Source organism: Mastomys coucha, unplaced genomic scaffold (genome assembly GCF_008632895.1).
Source record: "Mastomys coucha isolate ucsf_1 unplaced genomic scaffold, UCSF_Mcou_1 pScaffold7, whole genome shotgun sequence".
NCBI classification, from domain to species: domain Eukaryota; kingdom Metazoa; phylum Chordata; class Mammalia; order Rodentia; family Muridae; genus Mastomys; species Mastomys coucha.
In genome coordinates, this window is record NW_022196913.1 from 77,992,180 (window position 1) to 78,015,341 (window position 23,162).

General features: G+C 40.4%; 2 protein-coding genes across 2 annotated transcripts in view; one reads left to right on the forward strand and one right to left on the reverse strand.

The window, feature by feature from the left end:
* Positions 1-1,144: 1,144 nt before the first annotated feature.
* Slc25a32 (solute carrier family 25 member 32) lies at positions 1,145-18,858 on the reverse strand. The gene is made up of 7 exons (XM_031358250.1): positions 18,384-18,858; positions 11,611-11,761; positions 7,988-8,073; positions 6,133-6,293; positions 4,388-4,501; positions 3,965-4,110; positions 1,145-2,390 (listed from the first exon to the last, which is right to left on the reverse strand). The coding sequence occupies exons 1-7, from the start codon at positions 18,535-18,537 to the stop codon at positions 2,252-2,254; spliced, it is 951 nt and encodes a 316-aa protein (XP_031214110.1). The 5' UTR covers positions 18,538-18,858; the 3' UTR covers positions 1,145-2,251.
* A 6-nt stretch (positions 18,859-18,864) lies between these two features.
* Positions 18,865-23,162, forward strand: part of Dcaf13 (DDB1 and CUL4 associated factor 13) — a 29,677-nt gene continuing 25,379 nt past the window's right edge. The window contains exon 1 of the mRNA XM_031358249.1: positions 18,865-19,062. Coding sequence (XP_031214109.1) covers positions 18,993-19,062 — 70 coding nt within the window. The 5' untranslated portion in view covers positions 18,865-18,992. The remainder of the gene's footprint in view (positions 19,063-23,162) is intronic.

Sequence of the window (23,162 nt, forward strand, 5' to 3'; positions counted from 1 at the left end):
CCATCAAAGTATAGCTATGTACTTTAAATTGTTCATTTGCAGCACACACTGCTGGTGACATATGCAGTTCTGGTTTGGGGGGCCATGGGGGCTAACAGCTCACATCTCCACTCTTTAGAACACTGCCTTTGCTAGTAATATCTGGCACCCTTTCCCCCATACAGCTTGCGTCCCTAAGTCAATGACTGCTTGCTTAGACCATGTTAGCATACACCTCTAATCTTAGCACCAGGAGCAGAGGTAGGGGATCTCTACGCTTGAGATCAACCTGGTCTCAAAACAAAGTACTTTCTGGGCTTTCTGAACTGTCTTTGAGGCAGATGGAACTCAAATGATTGTTCTACTTCTAAAACTTTAATATCAACTGTAGCTTGCCCTTCCATACAGACATTAAGTATCAGGGTGAACCTCATGCACGTTACAGTATAATCCAGAACTATGAAATGTATAATTTGTACAACATTCTAAAGTTACTTATCTGGGAGATCTGAGTTACAAATTATGTTTTTCATTGTTTAAATATTCCTGTAGGCTGTAGTTCTTTGGAAACCAAGCATTTACTTACTAGTGTAAGTAACTAACTTACACTAAATTCAGTGCATTTTATTATGTAACAAAAATTTGAGATACTCAAATAAAGTGTAGACATAGTCTTGACTGTGTTTAAAATAGTAATTTTGAAATTTCCAAGGATTCCTGGGAATATTGATTCATTGTCCCCAATCTCAAAGAGTTACATGCCAGGAATTTGTAAATGCTGAAAAACTTGCTTTTTGTTACAGTGTATCAAGATTTAAAATGTGCCCTGGGCAATGGTGGCACATGCCTTTAATCCTAGCACTTGGGAGGCAGAGTCAGGTGGATTTCTGAGTTCTAGGCCAGCCTGATCTACAGAGTGAGTTCCAGGATAGCCAGGGCTACACAGAGAAACCCTGTCTCGAAAAACAAAAAACAATAATAACAACAACAACAATGATTTTAAATTTATCAATTTTGCTGAATAAACATACTTAAAATTAAAGGTAAAGGATATTATAGCAAACATCATTTTTGTAAATATAAATTATCTTTTCATTTTTTATTTTAAAAACAATTCCATTTCTAAAATAGAAAAAATAGTCTTATTTTCAAAGCACTCTTTAAATACAGCTTTGATCATATTTATTTACAAAAAATAGAGGATAGTGCAACAGTACTGACAGCTGCACATCAGAAGAGTTAATATTAGTCCAGCATCCTTTGGGGGCAGGCCTTTTGCATGGAGATCTACAATGACATAGAAATCAAATCAGTAATGGCCACAGACAAATGCAATTTGTATTTCAACCTGAATTTGAGCAACCAATGTAGACAAATCAATTATTTGGAATCTGGAACCATAAATCTAAAAATTAAGGGAAAATGGAATGCTTATTTCTATTCAGTTTTTCAACAAACTCACAACAAACATCCCATCTCTGTGAAACATGAGCCAGCATTTCTGGTGAGTGATTTGTAACCACATATGCTAAATAAAGCTTCACCGGATGCTGGAGGTTCAGATTTTATACACCCTAACCGCACACCAAGTGTTTATGGCCAAAATACAAGGTCTGTGTCCAGAGTCTCACTGTAAATAATTAAGCAACGGAACAGCAAAAGGTGCTAGATATTTCTCAGAGAAGTACATGACTTCTTCAACTTCTGTACTTAGTGCGTTCCAATTGGATTAAAACTAAAGCACATTTATAATAGACTTTTTTCTAATAAAATATCCCCATTCAAAATAGGCTAGACTTGGATAACGTCTTATTTATAAGTTCTCCAAGCTTTGTTTACCCTTGAAATATAGTCATTCTTGTACGAAGCCAGTTCCTTGCTATTGCACACGGTCAGTTTTAAAGCCAATCCAGGCAAGAGAGTTCAGAAAAAAAGAACACTCATCAAATTATTTACAAATATTGCAAATTAGCTTCTCCCTGAACAACAAAATGGAGGACCCTGTACATATTCCCAGTGGCTATCAGTTTCAACATCATGCAGATGGTACCCACTCCAGGTAGGGGTAGCCAAGCTCCACACACACAGAGGCAAAGAGCAGAAAACATCAAGATGACTTAGTCCTTTCACTTCTAACACAGACATGTGATTTGTTGCTCTGCAGTATTTGTTGCAGTATTTCCAGCTTTGTTGCTCTGAAGTATTCTTCCGAGCTCTGTGTTTCAAATAAAAAGTTTGCTGCTGCTTCAAGCACATACACTGAGATCTTCTTTTAGCTCACTTTCTTTTTTCTAAGGTCACATAAAAAGTGAGAGACATTTTCATAAACCACAAAGGTGATGCAGCAGGCCGGAGTCACTCTAATCAGATTGGGTGCGATTCCTTTGTAAAATCCACCGATGCCTTCTTTCCTTTTAAAGGAGAAGAGATACACACTTACTATCCTAAGTAGCCAGTGTGAATACACCAACACTTCATTAGCCCTGAGCACGGAAGAAGCAGTCAAGCCTTGACCCACTCACAGGTGGGCTTAAATCATCTGCACGATACCTTGAAGGATTATCATTTAAGAGCTGTTTATAAATCTTTACAGGGGCAAGGACACCTCAAAACACAACTGTACAGTACTGCATTTCTAGTGATGCATTCAAATGTTTTTAAGTGAATGACCAAGCTGAAGGTTTAACAGATGTAACTTGGCCAGGTGGTGGTGGCGCATGCCTTTAATTCCAGCACTTGGGAGGCAAAAGCAGGCAGATTTCTGAGTTCGAGGCCAGCCTGGTCTACAGAGTGAGTACCAGGACAGCCAGGGCTACACAGAGAAACCCTGTCTTGAAAAACCAAAAAAAAAAAAAAAACAGATGTAACTTGACCATCTCTCATGGCAGCCAGGTGTGATGGTTCAGGCCTATAATCCTAGTACTGAGGAGGGAGATGGGCAGGAGGGACTGTTACAAGTCTAAAGTCTATGAAGTCAGCCTTAGTCAGACACTAAGCACCATGCTAATGACAGCTGTATTCCAAAGACTCTATCTCAAACAAACATGCTTGTTTACAATCAGTATGTCCATGATCTCATAATTGATAAGTGGTACACAAAACTAAATATAGCTCATATAAAAATAAAATTTTATTTCCTTAATACCTAAAATAGAAAATAAGGCTTAATAAGTTTACCTACAGATTTCCAGAATCTCTTTTTTTAAAAATAATTAATTTTATATTCCCACCGCAGTCACCCCTCCCTCCTCTCTCACCCTAATTTTTACCCCACATCTCCCTTCTTCCCACATCTACTCCTATTGCATTTCTCTTCAGAAAAGGGCAGGCCTCCATGATACCAACCAGCCTTGGCACATCAAGCAAGCAGCACTAAGATGAGGCTCACTTCCTATTGAGGCTAGGCAGCCCAGCTAGGGAAGGGATCCAAAGGCAGGCAGTGTAGTTAGAGTCAGGCCCTGCTCCTGCTTCAAATAGTGAACTAAATTCAAGTGAACTGAATTCAAACAGTCTCTTCAGGACTTTTAGAATCAAAGGGAAATGCAAGGGAAGTCTACCTATAGTAATTTAACTCTTCTCATGCATAATCTCTTCTCCTCACAGAGACAAGCACTTGTAAAAGTTACAGCACCAGCAGTAGATACAGGCCATTTTAAATGTCTTTAACTAGCTTTCTGACTACTCGCATCCCATGTCAATCAAATATTTTGAGACTTAAATTCTGTGCTGCTATCTTTTCAAAGCACTTATTTCTGTTTCATATTTTTTTTTAGTAACAACTCTGTGAACCAAACAGTCTTATTATACAAATGAGGAGATCAGGCTTTGGAGACACCTTCTACCATGACATATACAGTACATAGGAAAGCAAGGACAGCCACACCCATTTTTTCCACAGCACACTGGCCAGTCCCAGAAACTAGTATGGACTGGATAGTCTGGGTAGCTCTGGTGTGGCTCTCAAGTTCCCCACATACGCTCTCACCTCCATGTCTTTGTGATTACATCTGTTACACCACGATAAGACACATGCTGATCCTGAAGGCGGGCTCTCACAACCTGATACGGGTATGTTACTGCTACGGCAAATATTTTGGATAGTGCTGCAACAGAGATGTATTCTGCTGTGCTCTAAAATGAGAACATAAGTAGGATCTCTTTAAAAGCAAAAAGTGCATTAAAAAAAAATCTAAGAAAATACCCTTCCCTCTTTAACATGAGGTCTATTTAATATGGGGTTCTATTTAACATCTGTGCCATCAGCTTATAAAATATTTAGATGTTAGTTAAATTAGTGACAGCACACTTATTATGATAGCAATATTGTCAAAGTAAACACATTGTAAAGACCTCTACCTATTTAGTGCCTGCAAAAGTAAATGATGTTACTTTAAAATAATCATCTTACCAGCTGGGCTTCTGGTAATCTATTGATGTGTTTGTTGTACTTCAACTTTAGCAATTCATATGCCATAAACTGAAGGGCACCATGTGATGTTCCAAACAGCCCAGGGACAAATCCCTGAAGGGAAAGATGGAAATGAAGAGAAGCAAAATTAAACAGCTTTCAACGACAGATGTACTTAAAATATTTTCATATTACTTCATGTAAATTCACCTAAGGTTTACCTAGATCACACTTTAATTTATATTTTATTAAGTCATATTTAACATATATATTTATATTGTTATGTATTAAATATATTATAAACATATACATTTAGCACATATGTGTGATATATATACACACATGTATATGTATGTATATATATATACAACATAGGTCTTAAGAACAGCACTGCCTTCTTTTTAAGCTGTTTGGATTTTCATAGGATGTTGTTCTTTAAATAGTATACGTATGAACACACAAAAGATCCACACTACCAAGAATTGGTATTTAAACAGGAGGTTAAATTTAGTAAACAAAGTAAAGCTAATAATATTTCAAAGGATTATAGATAGGTATTCTAAAAGAACAGGGTAAGAAATGATGAAAGGAAATACAGAACTGAATAGTATAATTGCAAATAAAATTGCCCATAGATCTATAACCGAGTTTATATGCATAAAATTTAATACAATTACTTCAGCCTAAATTTTATATTTATATATACATACTTATATAATTAATAACCAATATTTAACAATGTACACGTTTTAATGAAGATAAACAAAAAAGACAAAAAAATAAATGTGGCAGTTAAATCTTCCTTGTGAACATGACTGGCGAGATCTCTGTGGGTGTGCACAGGGTGGGGACACACACACCCCAGACGCAGATAGACATATCCTGGGAGCTGGAGACTGGAGAGGTCAGGTGGAAGGGAAGAAAGCAGTGGGCAGTAGGACTTCCTCTCTCCTAAGCAAGGAGCTGCCCTGCTCTGCCTGCCCTCCCCACAGATGACACCTGTGAAACTGCAAGCCAGGGAAACTCTCCCTTCTCTAGTTTCTATCACACATTGTGGCCACAGCCATGCAAAGGTAACAACACCAAGGGGAATTAAGGCAAGAGAAAAAAGGTACAAAACTGGAAACAGATCTTGCTGCCACTAAGAAGAAAATTTAAAAATACTGCATTCAGTTCCTAGCACTGAAGAAAACAATCACCAGGCAAGATGCTGAATTTTTCTCTTGGTTATTATTTTAAAATTCATGGTGTATTTACAGTCAATAAAAATAAGATTCTGTTAGGACTCACTGATCTCTTCTTTATGTTATCAGAGACAACTTCCAAGGGTTACAACAAGAAATGGCCGCTCTAACTGCATGGCTCACTAAAAATACCTGACAAAGGTTTACACCAATGAAGACAGAGCTTACGCTAATTAAGAAGCACAGTTTAAAGTACAATTTCAGTATTATAAACAAGAGTTTGGTTTCACCCAATTATTTCCTGCATATGTTTGCTTTCTTTTTAGGACCAAATACAAGTCATTTAGAAGTGAAACAAAGGAGCTGATTTACAAGACAAGAAACCAGCAGGGTGAGACACATTTATCATCTCAGTATTCTGTAGTCTTGGATAGGAAGATTGAGAGTTGAAGACAAGCCTGGGCTATCTAGCAAGAATGTCTCACAAAGCAAAAGCAAAAGCAAAACCTAGTATTAATTGCAATTTTCAGTATTCAAAATATATTCATGATAATTTGTTACCTTGTACAATCCACGTATACCTTCATATTTATATATTTTCACAAGTGCATCAAACATTCCTTTATACTGTCTCTGTGAAGGGTTAACAACACCACCATATTGTAACATAAGGCGAGTTTTTGTCACCCATAATGGGTTTGTTATGCAGAGAGTCATGGCTCCTAAAATCATATTTAAAGATTAATTAGCAAAAAGGTACTGTATCATGCAATCCAAATTAAGAATAGTTCATTAGATCAAGAACATTTTCTCAGAAGTGTGCACTTAAGCATAAAGAAGGCCCACTTGATCAAGAACTGGGGTATAGCCAGGTGTGATGGTGCATACTTTTAATCACAAAACTTAGGAGGCAGAGGCAGGCAGATCTCTATGAATTGAAGGCCAGCCTGGTCTACAGGGTGAGTTCTACGACAGCCCAATCTGCAGAGGGAATCCCTGTCATAAAAACAAAAATAAAACAAAAAAATCATTGGACATAAGTAGGACATTAATGGGGGCAATGATATTGCAATCAGCTGAGCACAGGTATAAAGAGAACTAGGCATGACGAGGCTGTATCTGAAATAGAGAGATGTGGGCTCTTAGGCACTGCCAAGAGTCACAAGAAAACTTTGTTTTTGATGGTCAAAAAAGTTCCTCCTGTGGTCAGTGAGAGGTAAATTGAGAGATAAAATGTGAAATAGCTTTTTTGTAAGGACAGAGCAAAGCTCTGCAGACTCCTAAACCATGCAGGCAGAGACTAGTCTTAGGAGTCACACAGTAAACAGAGGGGCTATGGTTTAGGGGAGGAGAAAGAACTAGGAGTGTGGTTCCTCAAGCTGCATGTGTACACAAATGTCCACCCAATCCTCAAATCCTTTCAAGAGTCTAATAAGGCACATTTAATAATCTTTGCTAACAGTCCCATCTGGTGACACACATGGTACACCCCAACAGCTGGGAGGCAGCATTAGGAAGATCATTCATTGCAAGGCCAGCCTGGGCATCTTATATGTGATTCTATCTTAAAAAACAAACCAACAAACCAACCAAAACCGATCAATGTCCTGCCCTACTAAAAAATACATCTGGTTAAACTTTTCATTTGTTGAGCTTCCCAAGAATGTTAGTAAATATCGAATTCTATCATGACTTGGGTCTCTGTATATGGCTATTTGAAAATTAAGACAGTTCTTGCTTTAAAAGAACTGGTAAAATGAATAAACCAAGGTACACATGGACCAAGATAGGTTTTATGAAAATTTAGATTCACTGTTTTTCCTTGATGGCATACATACAGGAGCAAGAATTACTAAGTCACAGAATTTGAAAACTCCCTAACTAAATCATCTCTTAAGAATAATTTTTCAAAACTTACTTTATATATATGAGTGCTTTCCTGCATATATGTATGTGCACCATGTATATATATATATATATATATATATATATATATATATATATATATATATATTGTATTCTCAGAGGCCAGAAGAGGGTGTCAGATCCCTTGGAACTGCTGTTACAGATGGCTGAGCCACCAGGTGGGTGCTAGGAATCTAACCTGGGTCCTCTGAAGATCAGCCAGTGCTGTTAAGTGCTAAGCCACCTCTCTAGCCCCACCCACATCAGTTTAGTCTAGAGATTTCTAGCTTTATATGATTAGATGAGCGCATTTAAACCTCTAATGTTTAACAGGGAATTAGGAGACTTTTTTTTTTTTTTTTTTTTTTAAAGAAAAGAAAAATCAAGCCTGAAGGCAAAAGGTCACAGGCCCAATCTGGGCCAGAGTGAGGTCTGTACTCAAACACACTCAAGTATCCCCATCCCCGCCCAAAGAATTTAGTTTGGAAGATGATAATATATATTGCCTTACCAGCTTCAGCAGCTGAGACGAGGTATTCTAATGGCTCTAACTGTTCAGCTCTTCCCTCTGTCTTATACGATTTGATGCCATTGTAACTACAAATATTAAACACAGACCAAGTTTAATCTAAACACGAGTCATAAAGCAAGAGTACATTTAAAAGCATAATCTCCAAAGCAAAAGTCAATGCATAATGAAACTACAAATTACGGCTCATTCAAGAGTTGATATGCCAGGAGTGGCTCACAGTGGGATTATTCTACCCTCCCCACAAAAGAATATGCCTAGCAAAGCGTATGTGAAATCACTCGTTTGGTGCCAGGGGCCTTCTCCAGCCTTTAGGGGAACCATACTGGGTGGGACACTGTGTCGGATGAAGGTCAAAGACTGATGATCTCCATTCTTATAATCTTATTATTTGTGCTTTAATAAGTACTTTTCCCCCCTGTAGCCCTTTCTTTCTATTTTGTGCTAATGGGCACTGGTTTCCTTTCTCTCCAGCTCAAGGACTTCTCTGGCCAGGTGAGAGACTTAGAAATCATTAACTCTTTGTGGACCAGAGAGAAAAGAAAAGAATTAAAATCTTTTATATGGATAATATGCACAGACTCTCTCTCTCTCTCTCTCTCTCTCTTGCTCGAGTGCATGCGCATGCGCACACATACACAAGTCATGCCTGACCACCTGTCTCATCAACTCCACAAGTGTTCATACATATTTACATACATACATACATGCATACATACATACATACATACATACATACATACATACCGTGGATAGGGCAGAGCCCCAGATGCCATACTTTATTCCTTCTCTCTGGCCTTCTTAGACAAAAGTTCTTTAGAAAATTATCTCATAGATAAAATGTTACCCAAAGGGGACATCACAGAAGGATGTTGACATTAAGTTCAAAGCAGTGCTTCAATCTATACCCTCACTATAAGCTCAAAGTAACAGTTCCACAGGCCTCGTTTTATCATAGTGCACACCTGTGGCTTAATCCTTGGATCTGACCTAGAATGTTTTTCCTTGATCACAAATTTGTCCCAAGCCTATTTCTCTTTTTAGTGTAATTGTGAAAGCTCACTGTATTCCTAATTATGCAGCCTTTACTTACTATTTTCTATGAGGAGTAGGCATGTTTTATTCTTGATTCTAACTTTATTATATCTTTCTGGCAAAACAACAACAAAAAAGTCTCTTAAAATGTTGTTTCTAAAATTATGTGAAGCAAATCAGGAATTCTATAAAATCATTATCAGGAATTATGAAATCATCAATTTGTCAATACAGCATTACTACCTGATGGTATATCTTTATAGGTCTACAGAAAATCTGCCCAATAGGGTGGGCTAATGCCCAGGAATCATTAGACTGCATAACAATGAGAGGAAAAAGCAAATCAGCTGCAAGAAGCAATCCTGAGATGAAGTCTCTTGGGACCTTCAGAGCTCAGCCATCGTAGGCCATACAAAAACCAGCAGCCACCTCCAAGAAAGTTATCTGCTAGCTTAGCCGCTCCTAGATGGCTCCTGACACTTCAACAATTAATAGCAGCAGAAAAAACTAGGAGGAGATGCTGTGTCGATATAGACATCAGGAAGAAGCAAACAAAGTCAAGGGACGCCAGATAAACGCATGTTCAGGAACAGCAATCAGCTTTTTTAAACGTGCACCAGTCTCCTTTAATGGACTAACAAGGATCCCAGCATTCTAACAGTAACTAATAGGTAACAGTGTCCTAAGGCACTCAGAACCTGCCTAAGAGAGGGGGCTCCCAGAAGTTCCTGTGTAGAAGTCGCAGTGATGTGGGTATTGAGACAGGTTCGGTTTCAAAAGGGGAAGATTTACACATGTGGAGTGACAGGAAGAGTGGACAACATGATGAGGGAAAAGCAGCCACAGGATAGGCAGCTTGAGATCTGGGTTTCATTTGACAAAAACACAGCCACTAGATGTTTCTGAGCAGGAAACATAAACTAGGTCTGCTTTTGTTATTTGTTGTGTAAATACAGTTTTTACTATGTGTGTGTGTTTATCTGTGTGCCCATAGAAGCTGGAGCTGGGGTTACAGGTTGTTGTCAGCTGTTTAATACAGGGATGGGGAAGCAAGCTCTGATTCTCTAGAAGAATAGCAAGCTGAGCTAGCTCTCCAGTCCCTATTTTGCTTTGTTTAGACAGGTTGTCTATGACCCACACTCACTATGAGTAAAGGATGACAAGAAATCCAGATCTCTGCACCTATTTACCTAGTGCTAATATTCGAGGTGTGTCACCAAGCCCCAATTTCCACTTTCCTCTTGAAAGACTAAGTTTGGAGAAACTTTTCAAACATTATCCATAATATTTCATGAAACAAACTGTTCTACTGTTTGAAATTCTTGTCACACTAGCATGTCCTCTTGGGGATGGATCTCTCTCTCTCTCTCTCTCTCTCTTTCTCTCTCTCTCTCTCTCTCTCTCTCTCTCTCTCTCACACACACACACACACACACACACACAAAATTTGAGTTTTGTATAGATTAAATGCTTTCCTTTATAAGAGTTGACTTGGTCTCTTCATAGCAATAGAACAGTGATTAAGACACACAGTGTCCAGCCAAAAGCATGCTCAACAGCAGCAGCATGTGCTCCTCAACTGCAGGGTCATGATGCTTTGAACTATGTTCTTTCATACTCAGTAAGGTGAGTGTGCCTGCTCAGGAGCTTGCAGCGATTCCTTTAAGGGGAATGCAGTAGGAGTTATTCCAAATAGCAATGATGTCTAACAGGTCATTAAGCTACGAAGATGTTGGAGTGGATTAAAAAAAAAAAGCTATGACGAGTGTACCTCAAACTCTTCTAGGAATCAGGTCATTGTTTTTTCTTCCCAACAGGGATCTCTGATATATGTGCTTACAGGTGCTCCCAGCTCTATCCCCTCCTGATTTAAACTTTATTATGAATCAAATGCACTTCTCCAAGCTGTCTCAAACAATCTAGGATTTCTGTTATTCTAGCTGAGAATAAATATATAACTATGCTATGATACTTCAATTCTACAGGCCTTTTCTACTTTGGGAATATTCTAGAACTAATCTCTTATACATGACAACAATAGTTCATTTTACAGAATTGAATTTACAGACTGAAATTGTGAGATTTATCTTTTAAAAGTTTCAGGTTCCTACTGTAACACTTACAAACCCACTAACAGACAACTGGTTTAGTCACCTTTTTCTAATCTACTTTGGCTGTTAAAAAAGTGCTCAAGAATACTAATATGGTCCCTTGAAATTCCTGAAGTTATACAGTATCACTATGAGTTACGGAGTTAGCACTGGCTTTAACTAAAGCAGCACTCAGCTCAATACCTCAACTTTCCTGAATTCAGCTCAAAGCAACAGTTTCTGCAGATCTCGTATCACATCCTGCTATCTTGTTCCTATCAGGACTCTGTTCTGGGTCAAATGTCTCTGATAACAGCTGGCAGATAGGAATGAACAAGCTACTCTGCTTCCCAATCCTTCCAATCCAAAAACATTAATTAGATGACTCATCAGTTACCCATGTTAAAAAGAAGGTGACAAGCAGAAATCATTAAAACAAGGATCCTCTTCAATACTGTAACATCCCCCAGATCTACTCACAAGAAAAAGTAGAGTCCCCAGGATAAACCGGCACCCCACACATTCGGGGTTACTCCTTGATAAAGTCCTCGTAGTCCATCAACTTTCCAAATGGTAGCCAAGCAATGCAAAATTCCTTTATATTTTGGTCTTACTTCCAGTCCATCACTCACTGCATTGAAGAGCACACAGGTAAGAAGGGATGCTGGCCGTGAACCACACAAAGACACAGCACACAATCAGATCCATAAAGGAAACATATTCACCAAGAAAACCTTGGAGAGAGGAAATTGTTTTTAGGATATTTGGTATTTTTAAATTAGTACATCTGTCAATTTACCCAAATGTTCAGTCAGAGCATACTAAAACCTCTAATATTTTAGGAAGTAACCTTTAAATACCCCAAAACACTTGTATGTTTGCTATAGATACTCAAGATCATAAACTCAAATGTTTGAAACTATTACTCAGGGTGTAGGGAAATTGTTCAGTGGCTTGGAATAAATACTTTTTGCTCTTGTAGAGAACCTGGGTGTGACTCTCAGCACCCACATGGTGGTTCACAACCAGGGTCTGACATCCTCTTGTGAACTCTGTAGGCACCAGCTATGCAACTGGTACATATGCATTCACCCAGGCAAAACACTCATACATATACAATAAAATAAAATGAAATAAAAATATTACTTACAAAACAAACAAACAAACAAATCCTAGTCAGCTCCTTCAACCCTATCAAGAATGCCAGCATGGTCTGAGGGGCAGCAGAGAAGGGAGCAGAGGAAGGACAGCCTACTCCTGGACGCTCTTCAATACACACACACCTCCGTCGGAATATAAAGTACCCAAGTATTGCATGTAAACACTATTTTCTAAGGCTGAGCTAGTTTCCTCCATCCTTTCCCACACTGTTCTCATCCCCAGGTCCCATACAGCTCAACAATATGGCACCACTGTCTACAGCAAAGCTCATAGCACCTGAGTGCCTCAACAATTCAGCACTACTGTTTACAGAGATGCTTGTGCCGCTGAGGACCAGTCGCCAGACTCGTCCTTCCCTTTTTTTTTTTTTTTTTTTTTTTTTTTTTGGTTTTTCGAGACAGGGTTTCTCTGTGTAGCCCTGGCTGTCCTGGAACTCACTCTGTAGACCAGGCTGGCCTCGAACTCAGAAATCCACCTGCCTCTGCCTCCCAAGTGCTGGGATTAAAGGCGTGCGCCACTACCCGCCCAGCTTGTCCTTCCCTTTAAACAAGCTTTTTAAAAGTCCTTTACATCCTTTTATTATACCACACATAGCTCTCTTGTCTATACCTCAGAAATGTTGCTACCTCTTTTTAACCAGCAGCAGTATTTGAAATATAACCACTATGCCTGGTTATATTTGGCATTTATTTTTATTTTGCTTCTGTAGGAAATGAAAAATACATTTGAAATAAGATAATCTGAGGAAATAAAGGCTACTTAACAGGTCTGTGAACAGGTTGAAGGAAAACAATAGGGAACAATGCAGTCCTAACAACTGCGTTGTTTTCAAAAGGCACTTAATCCTGGAAGTAGAATATCAAGTATCTCAGTATCAGGGGACATTCCATATCATGCATGATGCCAAATTATAAAACCACATTCCACATTGTAAAGTTCCACAATACAAAACAACAAGTTTATTTTATATAGTTTTGCATGCTTTCTTCTCTTCTGTAGACTTTACAAGCATCTTTCCTTGCTATTAAATTTGCACAAGATGCTGAGACAATGTGGTTGCCGTCCCTCTCATATTCCATCACTTCTACACTCACTCTCCTCTCTCACACGTCAACTGTTTCTCATCTTTTAAATCCACATTTTAGGTTTAGCACATAAAAAAGATCTCATCACAGCATTTTTATATGCATGCATCATTATAATTTTTTTTTTCAAGACAGGGTTTCTCTGTGTAGCCCTGGCCATCCTGGAACTTACTCTATAGATGAGGTTGGCCTCAAACATAGAGATCCGCCTGCCTCTGCCTCTTGAGCCCTGAGATTAAAGGCGTGCGCCACTACCACTTGGCCTTTATATTGTTTTTATTTCAGTCTTCTCTCCCACTACCCACTTCTGTATGTCCCATTCCCTCTGTCTGGTCTGCTCATCTTTTTACTAGTAAAAAGTTCTCTAAAAAATATCCTGTAAAGCAATTTGTATGGATTCTTATTACTTCTTTATCATTAGCCATTAGAATGGGAGTAGTATGGGTTAAAGGGTATAAATATAAATTTAAAATACAGTGAAAAGTATTCCTTCCAAAAGAGTTCACATGTAAGCATGAGTTACATGTAAGCATGCCCAGTTCTCTGTCCCCCACCTACACTGTACTGAATGGAGCCTGGCAAAGGAGAATCATCACTGTTTACCAGTGCCACGTAAAGGTGGAACAGTCAGTTTCTTACATCATTAACCTGTCAACATTATACTACAAAATGAGATTAAAGTGCACTGGGCTTCAGGAGAGGCCTGGGTTGGATATCAAATTTCCTTTATTAATTACATGATCTTACCCTCTCCGAGCTCCAGCGCCCTCCTTTGTAAGGTGGGTATATCATCCTAAATTTTGTAAGGTTTACACAAAACCTTCAGATAGCAGGGCCATTTGCCTAGGAGAGGTATTTTGCAGCATACATGCCTCTGATGTGCCCCTTGGGTTTTGTGCCTCTCATTCTGTACAGATTTTCTTGTTCTGGGCAGCTTTCCAGTTTCCTCTCAATAATAAGCTCACAATTCAACTGTGAGACAAAAGGTAAAACACCCCTGCTTTTCATGGCCATAAACCAACTTTACTGTTTTAAGAAGTTAATCTTAGTAATAACTGTGTGAATAATAGAAAAGAATGATTAGACACTAGTTTTCAGGAAGGTGGAAATGGTTTATAGTTAGATAGGACTTCTTTTGGGAAGAAAACTGGAGGTTTGGGGGACACAAATGTTGGGCTGGTGGAGAAGGAATATTAGTTTGGAAGGAAGGGTGGGGATGAGAGCTGTTCAGGAGAGAACTGTATTACCTCCAAAGTTCAGGTAAAGCTCTAGTTCAGAACAGGACTCCACAGAAGACAGGGCCTTTTAGGAAGGAATTAAGATTAAAGGGCTATTTGCAAGCCAAGGAAAGGGTTCTCACTAGAAACCAAGCTGACTAGCATCTTGATCCTGGGGATCCTTCCAGTCCTCAAATCCCTAAGAGAAAAATAATCCCTTTTTTGTTTAAGCCAAACCAGCTGTAGTGGTATTTTGTTGCAGCTCAAACTACAAAGGTTCTTGGGGGAAAAATACTAAAATAATCACATACATGTTTGACAAAGGAAATTGCTCCTTTTTTTTTCTAATTTAAAAAATGCCAAGGACTAGCTTTGGGTAGATCTGGGCTCAACAAAAGAGAAATATAATAACTGCCCTACTATCAAGGCAAAAAATTCATTATATATATACATACATGTTTACCAAAAAAAAAAAAAAAAAAAAAAAAAAAAAAAAAAAGAAATTGTGGTGTCCTCAGATAGAAAGAATTTGAAGGCGGAGAACACAAGAGATGAAGACCTGAATGAGTCTCCCTTCTGTCACATAGAAGTTGTAAATGCAGTGAGTTTTTAGTCTAAATGACCTGAGGAATTTCATGAAAGCAGTGCTCTCACAAAAGATGCCAGGAGACAGTAACTGATTGGAGGAGCCAGACAGAAGACATTAAGTTTTAAACTCTTTTAGAAGAACAGCAACAAGTACACTGGATTTAAAAACTATGTAGTCTCACCATCCCAGGACAAACTGACTCATGTGTTGGCTCTTAGTTACCCTCCTTTTCTTGATCACACCAGAAGAGCTTGTTTTTTACTTAGTTAATAAATTCCCTTCACTTATGCTTTCTGTGGATGGTTTGCTTCTACTATTTTTTTTTTTTTTTTTTTTTTTTTTTTTTTTTTGTGATACTAGGTTTTGAGTGCAAGACCTACGGTGCCTCAACCTAAGACCTAAGGTAGTATTCAACCACTGAGCTGATCCAGTGCCCATACCCAACCTCATTCAAAAGAATCTGTCTCAGTCACTTTGTGTTTCATTGCAGAGTACCATTGCTTTGTCAGGCCAAATTCTGCATCCCTGTAACTTTTCTTAGGATCAACTCACAGTGGGCACCACCCTTCCCATATGAAGCTTAACGAGTTCCTTCATTTTTCTCACATAACATTTCTATTTTTTTTTTTTAAACTGTAATGCTGGAGCTCCAGTTTAATTGGGAGTCAATGAAATGTTTGGTTTCATGGCACATGCATTCAGGATTAACCTTCTTCATCACTGCTAGACAGTAATTTTAATAAGTGGGCTTAATTATATGAAAGGCATCATTCAGTACTGATGCCTATTGATGACTGTACTGGTTAGTTTTATGTCAGCTTGGCACAGCTAGAGTTATTTGGGAAGGGGAACTTAACTGAGAAAGTGCCTTCATCCAGATGGCCTGTAGGCAAGTCTGTAGAACATTTTCTTGACTAATAGTAGAGATGAGCCCTGCCCACAGTGTGGAAGTGGGGATGCCACCCCTCAATTCTAAACCCATTGCAGGAAGTCTTAGTTGTACAAGAAAGCAGGTGAGCAAGCCATAAGGTGCAAGCCAGTAGGCAGCACTCCTCCACAGCCTCTGCACCAGCTTCTCCGGGTTGCTGTGTTGAGTTTCTGCCCTGACTTCCCTGGATGATGGACGATAAAGCTATAAGAATGAAGCCTTTCCTTCCCAAGGTGCTTTTGTCATGGTGTTTTATCACAGCAATAGAAACTCTTAACTACAAAAATGACTCAACTTTTCATTGTTTATCTTCCTCAGTTTCTCCTTCCTTTCAGCATTCAGTCAAATTGCAGGCCTTACCACTACACAGGCTTGCTCTGCTATGGGAAGGGCTTCAACTAGGGGCTACTATCTAATCTCAATCCCTTATTCTGTTGCTAACCACTTTGTCTACCCTGCAAGCTTCCATACTCTCCTCACGTTAAGATAATCAATCTTCTCAGGGACCAAGAATTCCCTTTCCCCAACCTAGTCAGTTCTGTAGCACTGTCCGAAACCCAACCTGGCCAACCCTTAATAAAAGTCTCAGCTCCCCATCTTCTGCTCCTAGAGGAGGCTGGGTCGCAGGGACACCGAGACACAGACCCACGTCTCTAGAAGTCCAAGACTATCTATTCATGTTCAAGCCACTGTCAGCAGAGATTCACTGAGGTGCTGTGGGGAGTGGGTAAGTGCAGGGCAGTTTCACAGTGAAACTGCTGAACTCAAACCTCAGACTGCTATTTACCATCTTGTGACTTGGGCAACTTACTCAACCCCTACCATTATCATCTGCATAAAGGGAATAATAAATTCCTAGTATACGTTCAATGAAAGTTAGTTATCAATGTTCACAGCTATTTACTATAACAATTACTTATAGATGTATATCAAACTCCATGGAATTATTTCTCTGTAGTATCTTTTCTAGGATACATTCCACAGGCACCATATATTCTCCACCATGGAATGTCTTCTTGTCTCCTCTCTGGCTGGCAAAATATTAATCCTGTTGAGAACTTTAATGTGGAACTTTAATAGATACATACAAGCCACTTATGTTTATGCATGTGCTGACAGAGGCCAAAGATGTTAGGTTTCCCTGAAGCTGGAATTGTGAGCCACCTGCTCAAAGTGGGTGCTGAGAAGCCAATGTGGGTCCTGTGGAAATGCTAACCCATCTCTCCAGCCCCAGGTTTCCTTATATAGTCTTTTTAGATAGTCTATTTGTACTATTATTTTGTATTTAAATTTATTCTTAGCACTTGATTTCATGTTATGTAGAATCCTTTTATATATGTTATGCTAATTACATGTTTAAGATCCCTAACGGTAAGAAGCTGTTGGTACTTCTTGGTTCATCTCCACTGTTCAAACAGTAAGACACATACATCAAGTAAATTGAATAAAATCAGAATGCTCTACTAAAGCCATTTCTAAAGATTTTTTTTCTTTTTTTTTTTTTTTTTTTTTTTTTTCCGAGACAGGGTTTCTCTGTGTAGCCTTGGCTGTCCTGGAACTCAGTCTGTAGGCCAGGCTGGCCTTGAACTCAGAAATCTGCCTGCCTCTGCCTCTCCAAGTTAAAGGCATGTGCCACCACCACCCAGCCTAAAGATTTGATTTTCAAGGAAAAATTTAGCTTGTAATAAGTGAAATGACAGAAATGGTTTCTAAATAGTTACCAAGGATCACCTTTGTAACATAAATTGGTATTAATTCCTAAAATGCCATGCTAATTTCCATATACGTAATTCACACTTAAATACAGTTATTTAGAGTGTAGAAGTTCCTCCTTTCTTCACCCGACAATGAATATTATAAATACCCCAAACTAAAGAAACCTTAGAGAATATTTCAATACCAGACTAAGACCTTATCCTCCGAAGGGGACAATGCTCCTGCTCAAACACTTGCACTTTCGTTTGACTTCATTCAGCCAAACACGTGGCTGCCCTGAGACTTCAAATTACCCCTAAGAGTGAATGGCTCGTGAACATGAGGGTCAAATGTGACAACCTCCTTTCTCTCAAACTTCACCCACTTTCCCTATCCTTTAGGGTTAGGGAACACAGGGAAAGCCAGGGCCCCCTTCCTGAATCCTAGCTCCAGGTAACGCAGGGCACACAGGATCATCTTGGGGGCTCTCCCCCTTGTAGTACTGAGTCTAGGGAGACCAATGTCTCCTTTGGGTGTTTAGTGCAGGGAAGCCACCCGGGGCGTGGACAGGCTCTTACCAGCGAAGCGGATCTTCACGAGGTCGAGCGGGTGCAGCGCCAGGTTGGACAAGACCCCGCCACTCACGCCAGCCACCAGGTTCTCGTACCGGACGTGGCGGAACATCGCGCTCCACGCCGCCGACCCGGCCGCCGACTGGCCCTGGCCTGTCATGGGCTCCGGGCTCGTCGACACTACGGCGTCCAGCGCCGCCGACGTGGGGCGTGATGTAGTGGCCGCCACCGTGGCGACAGTCGCGGCCCGGGGCCTGGAACCGCAGGACGCGAACCCACTTCCGGAACTTGGAGCCCGGGACGCTGCAGCAGAGGACTCGCAGCAGCCACCAAGCCGTGTGAAGGAGAAGCAGCGGAGCTTAGCCCGCTCAGCCCCGCCCACCAGGCCTGGTCCCGCCCACAGCTGCGCGCGCTTGCCCGCAGGACGCTACAGGACCGCCCCCTCCGGCTCCCAGCCGGAGCGACTACGGAACGCCGCGGGGTCCTGCTGCCACAGCCGAGCCACGTGACCGGAAGAAGCCTGCGGAAGGCAGAAGTAGTGTGTCTGTGTGCAGGCCGAGTGAAGTGGAGCACGGCTTAAAGGCTCGTGGAGGCCGAGACCCCCGAGTCGCCAAGATGAAGGTGAAAATGCTGAGCCGGAACCCTGACAACTATGTCCGCGAAACCAAGCTGGACATACAAAGAGGTGAGAGGGACTGGAACCGAAGAGGGAGCATCCTCCCGGATTCCTTGGGTCTAGCCACTTTTCGAGCAGTAGAAGGGGCGGGAGGCCAGCGCTCCGGTCTCCTTTTCCCTTTCCGCCTAGGCGACTAAGTCCACACAGGGCTGTTGAGGAACAGAGTTACGGATGGCACATCCCTTTAAGTCCTTTGGGAGAATTTTCCTCGAGTGGGAAGTAGTTACGTAGAGCTAGAGTGCTTCCAGTTTTCTCCTTCTGTCAGCCATTCTGTGTTCTGGTTTTTAGCTGTTGGAAAGTGGAGTTTGAGGCAAACTCATGAGTCAAGCATTCAAAAAAATCTTTTTTCTTTTTAAACGTTTTTAAAGCTTCGCTTTGGGCACTTTATACTTCCTACTTCTGGGTGTGGGAAGGAAAAAAGATGAGATTTAAAGCAGTTCGTTTTCTCATAACTATTGAGAATTTGAGGAGAGAATGGTGAAGATGAAGTTGGTGAGTTTTATGTATCTTTATTGGTCTGTTTCCCCTTAGCATGTTGACCCTTTATAGATTATTTCTTGGTAACAGAAATGACGGGAGACCAATCTTAAATGAGCAGACCATTGTAACTGAAGACAATAATAGATATAACTAAGGCATAGAAATCATGCCTTGAGAGTAAATGAGACTGATAGTGACTCTTGGTTACTAGAGGGTCTCCTCCCCTGCCCCCAACATTGCTAAGGTGTGGTATATGGCCCCTGCTCTCAAGGTGTTTTAACATGGTAGTATTTCTTAAATGAAAAGTAGATTTGTCACTAGGGTTTGATATTATTTTAAGTCTCTGAACTTCGTTAGTTTTTTTTTTTTCTTCCACTTTCACCAATCAGTGCATTGCTGGTAGATAGCTGCCATGATTTAAAGTGTTTGGCTGAGGAAGTGGCCCTGTCGGAGTGGGTGTATCACTGTGGGTGTGAGCTTTAATACCCTAGTCCTAGCTGCCTGGAAGGGAATGAATGTTGTGCTAGCAGCCTTCAGATGAAGGTGTAGAACTCTCAGCTCCTCCTACCCCATGCCTGCCTGGATTTTACCATGTTCCCTCCTTGATGATAATGGACTGAACCTCTGAACCTGTAAGCCAGCCCCAGTTAAATGTTGTCCTTGTAAGAGTTGCCTTGGTCATGGTGTCTGCTCACAGCAGTAAAACCCTAACTGAGAGAATGGCTTGCATTACTCTTGCCAGTGTGGGCTGGTGCATTTCAGGCTTTGTCTTGGAGGTGTGCCTATGGGAAGTTTTCTCTCAACCACAATCTTTACATACTTAGCCCAGCATGAGCCTCCCATCCTGCTTTTCAGTATCCTCTGCTGTGTCTTCAGTGCACGTTGTTTGGGTTTCTGTCAGTGCTTACTTATCACATCGTCTCATGATTATATGTTGACTAGCAGGCTTTCCCATCAGACTGAGCTTGCAAAGAAGGGGAAGAATCATATTCCCATATGCACAGTGTTTAGACAATAATTGCATAAATAACTACTTTGTAAGTGTCCAAATGAATGAATGAATGAATGAATGAATGAATGAATGAATGGGTGACAGCCTGGACACAGAATCTTATGCCAGGAGATTTAGCCCTATTTGTTAGTAACATCTTTTTTCAACAGTATCTCCCTATTTTTATTTTTATAATAGAAGTGTAATAGCAAAACAGAAAAATAGAATTTTTGGAGTGCTATAAAATATAAAGCAAGAAATATATCTGTTATATAGTTATATATTTAATGTTTTTCCTTGTAAATTTCATGCAGGATTTAAATACTGGGTAAGTACTGGTGAAGCTTTATTTTTGACATGTCCTCTGTAGTTCTGATGTGTCTAGTTAATGTGTAAGAGCACTTTACACAAATATATGTAGTTTTATATGAGTTTTAAACTATGATATCCAGCACTAATGATGTATGGCAGGTGCTACATTCGTGTTAGTTGTTTCTCTGTGACTAGATGAAGGAAGTTGGAATGGATACAATGATTTAGAAGACAAAGTGAATATTTTAAAGGGGGCATGAGGTTTGGGTAGACTTAAGTGAAAGTTAGGTCCTGATAGAAAGACTGTTGTATAGAAGGAAAATGCAAGGTGGTTTAGGTGAGAGGAGTGAAGGTGCTTGAGCTGAGCTCCAGGAAGTACTCGAAGCTCACAAGACAGTGAGACTGAGTTATGGAAGACCAGAAGGGGGCTTGAACTTAGTTCTATACCTCTATAAGTAGGTGTTTAGAGGCTACATTACATTATAGGGATACAGTTAGAATATCAGTGTGTATTTTCTATCTTAAAAAACAAACAAACAAACAAAAAAACTGAACCAAGCTGGGTGGTTCAAACCTTTAATCCCAGCACTCCAGAGACAGAGGCTGACAGATCTCCGAGTTCCAGCCTAGCCTGGTCTATGTAGTGAGTTCCAGGCCAGCCAGGGTTACATAGTGGATCCTGTTTACAGACAAACAAGGCCCTCTAATTTCTATTTATGTGATATTTGGTGAACTTACAACCTCATTTCAGCCATGTGTTGTGTACTCCAGGAAGTGCTCTGTAGTGTTGACAAGGGAGGACTCACTTTCACCTTTAGAACAGTGTAGTGTAGTACAGTTTACACTTGTTTTGTGGAATAATGATATAGAACAAAGGAAAGACTGTAAAAAACATTTGTTGTTGCAGAAGCACCTTGACTTAATTATGGCAAAGTTCTTAGAACTACCTAACTATGAATTGTTTCTGAAATTATTAAGCTTTTCTATAGTTGTGAATATTGAATAACGTTTTCTCTTTTAACTTTTAAAAGAAAATAAAGTATATAATTTGTTCCAAGTTCTTTTCCCCCTTTTGTTTATTTTTTTTAAACAGGTTTCTTTTTGTTTTTGTTTTTTATTCTTTAATCTTTTTTTACAGTCCAGACTTTATCCACCCCAATCCACTCTCCAACTGTTCCACATTCCACACCCTGCCCCCTCTCCAAGAGAATGTCTCTGCCCCACCCCCACCCCATCAGACCTCCTGACTCCGTGGGGCCCCAAGTCTCTTCAGGGTTAGGTGCATTTTCTCTGACTGAGTCCAGAGGACTGTCAGTATCTGTGTTGGGGGGATCATATCAGTTGGTGTATGCTTCTTGGTTGGTGGCTCAGTGTCTGAGAGATCTCAGGGGTCCAGGTTAGTTGAGACTGCTGGTCTTCTTATGGAGTCGCCCTCCTCCTCAGCTTCTTCCAGCCTTCTCTAATTCAACCACAGAGGTCACCAGCTTCTGTCCCTTGGTTGGATATAGATATCTGCATCCTACTCTTTCAGCTGCTTGTTGGGCCTTTTGGAGGACAGCCATCATAGGCCCCTATTTGTAAACACAACATAGCATCCCTAATAGTGTCAGGCCTTGGGGCCTCCCCCTGAGCTGGATCTCAATTTGGGCCTGTCTCTGGATCTCCTTTTCCTCAGGCTCTTCTCCATTTTTGACCTTGCAGTTCTTTCAGACAGGAACAATTCTGGGTCAGAGTTTTTAACTGTGGGATGGCAATCCCATCCCTCCACTTGATGCCCTGTCTTTTTTACTGGAGGTGGACTCTACAAGTTCCCTGTCCCCACCGTAAGCATTTCATCTAAGGTCCCTTCCTTTGAGTTCTAAGAGTCTCTCACTTCCCAGGTCTCTGGTACATTCTAGAGGGTTCCCAACATCCACCTCCCTAGGTTCCATGTTTTGATTCTTTCTGCTGGCCCTCAGGGCTTCAGTCTCCTGTCTAGACTGGAATTTTCTGTATCCACCAGACTGGCCTCAAGCTTCTAGAGATACACCTGCCTGTACCTCAGGAGCACTGGGATTGAAGGTTTGTAGCACCAAGTGCAGCTTTTCCAAGCCCGTTTTAATGATAAGTGAGGAAATTACTTAAAAAAAGATTGTGCTGTTCAGAGATTCTTTTGAAAATACATGCTTGGAAATGTGTTTTCTATTTAAAAACTCTTATACTGAACGTGTTGTTTATAGTGATGATGTATTTTGTCTATAAGAAAATATTTGGAGTCGGGTGGTGGCGCACACCTTTAATCCCAGCACTTGGGAGGCAGAGACAGGCGGATTTCTGAGTTCAAGGC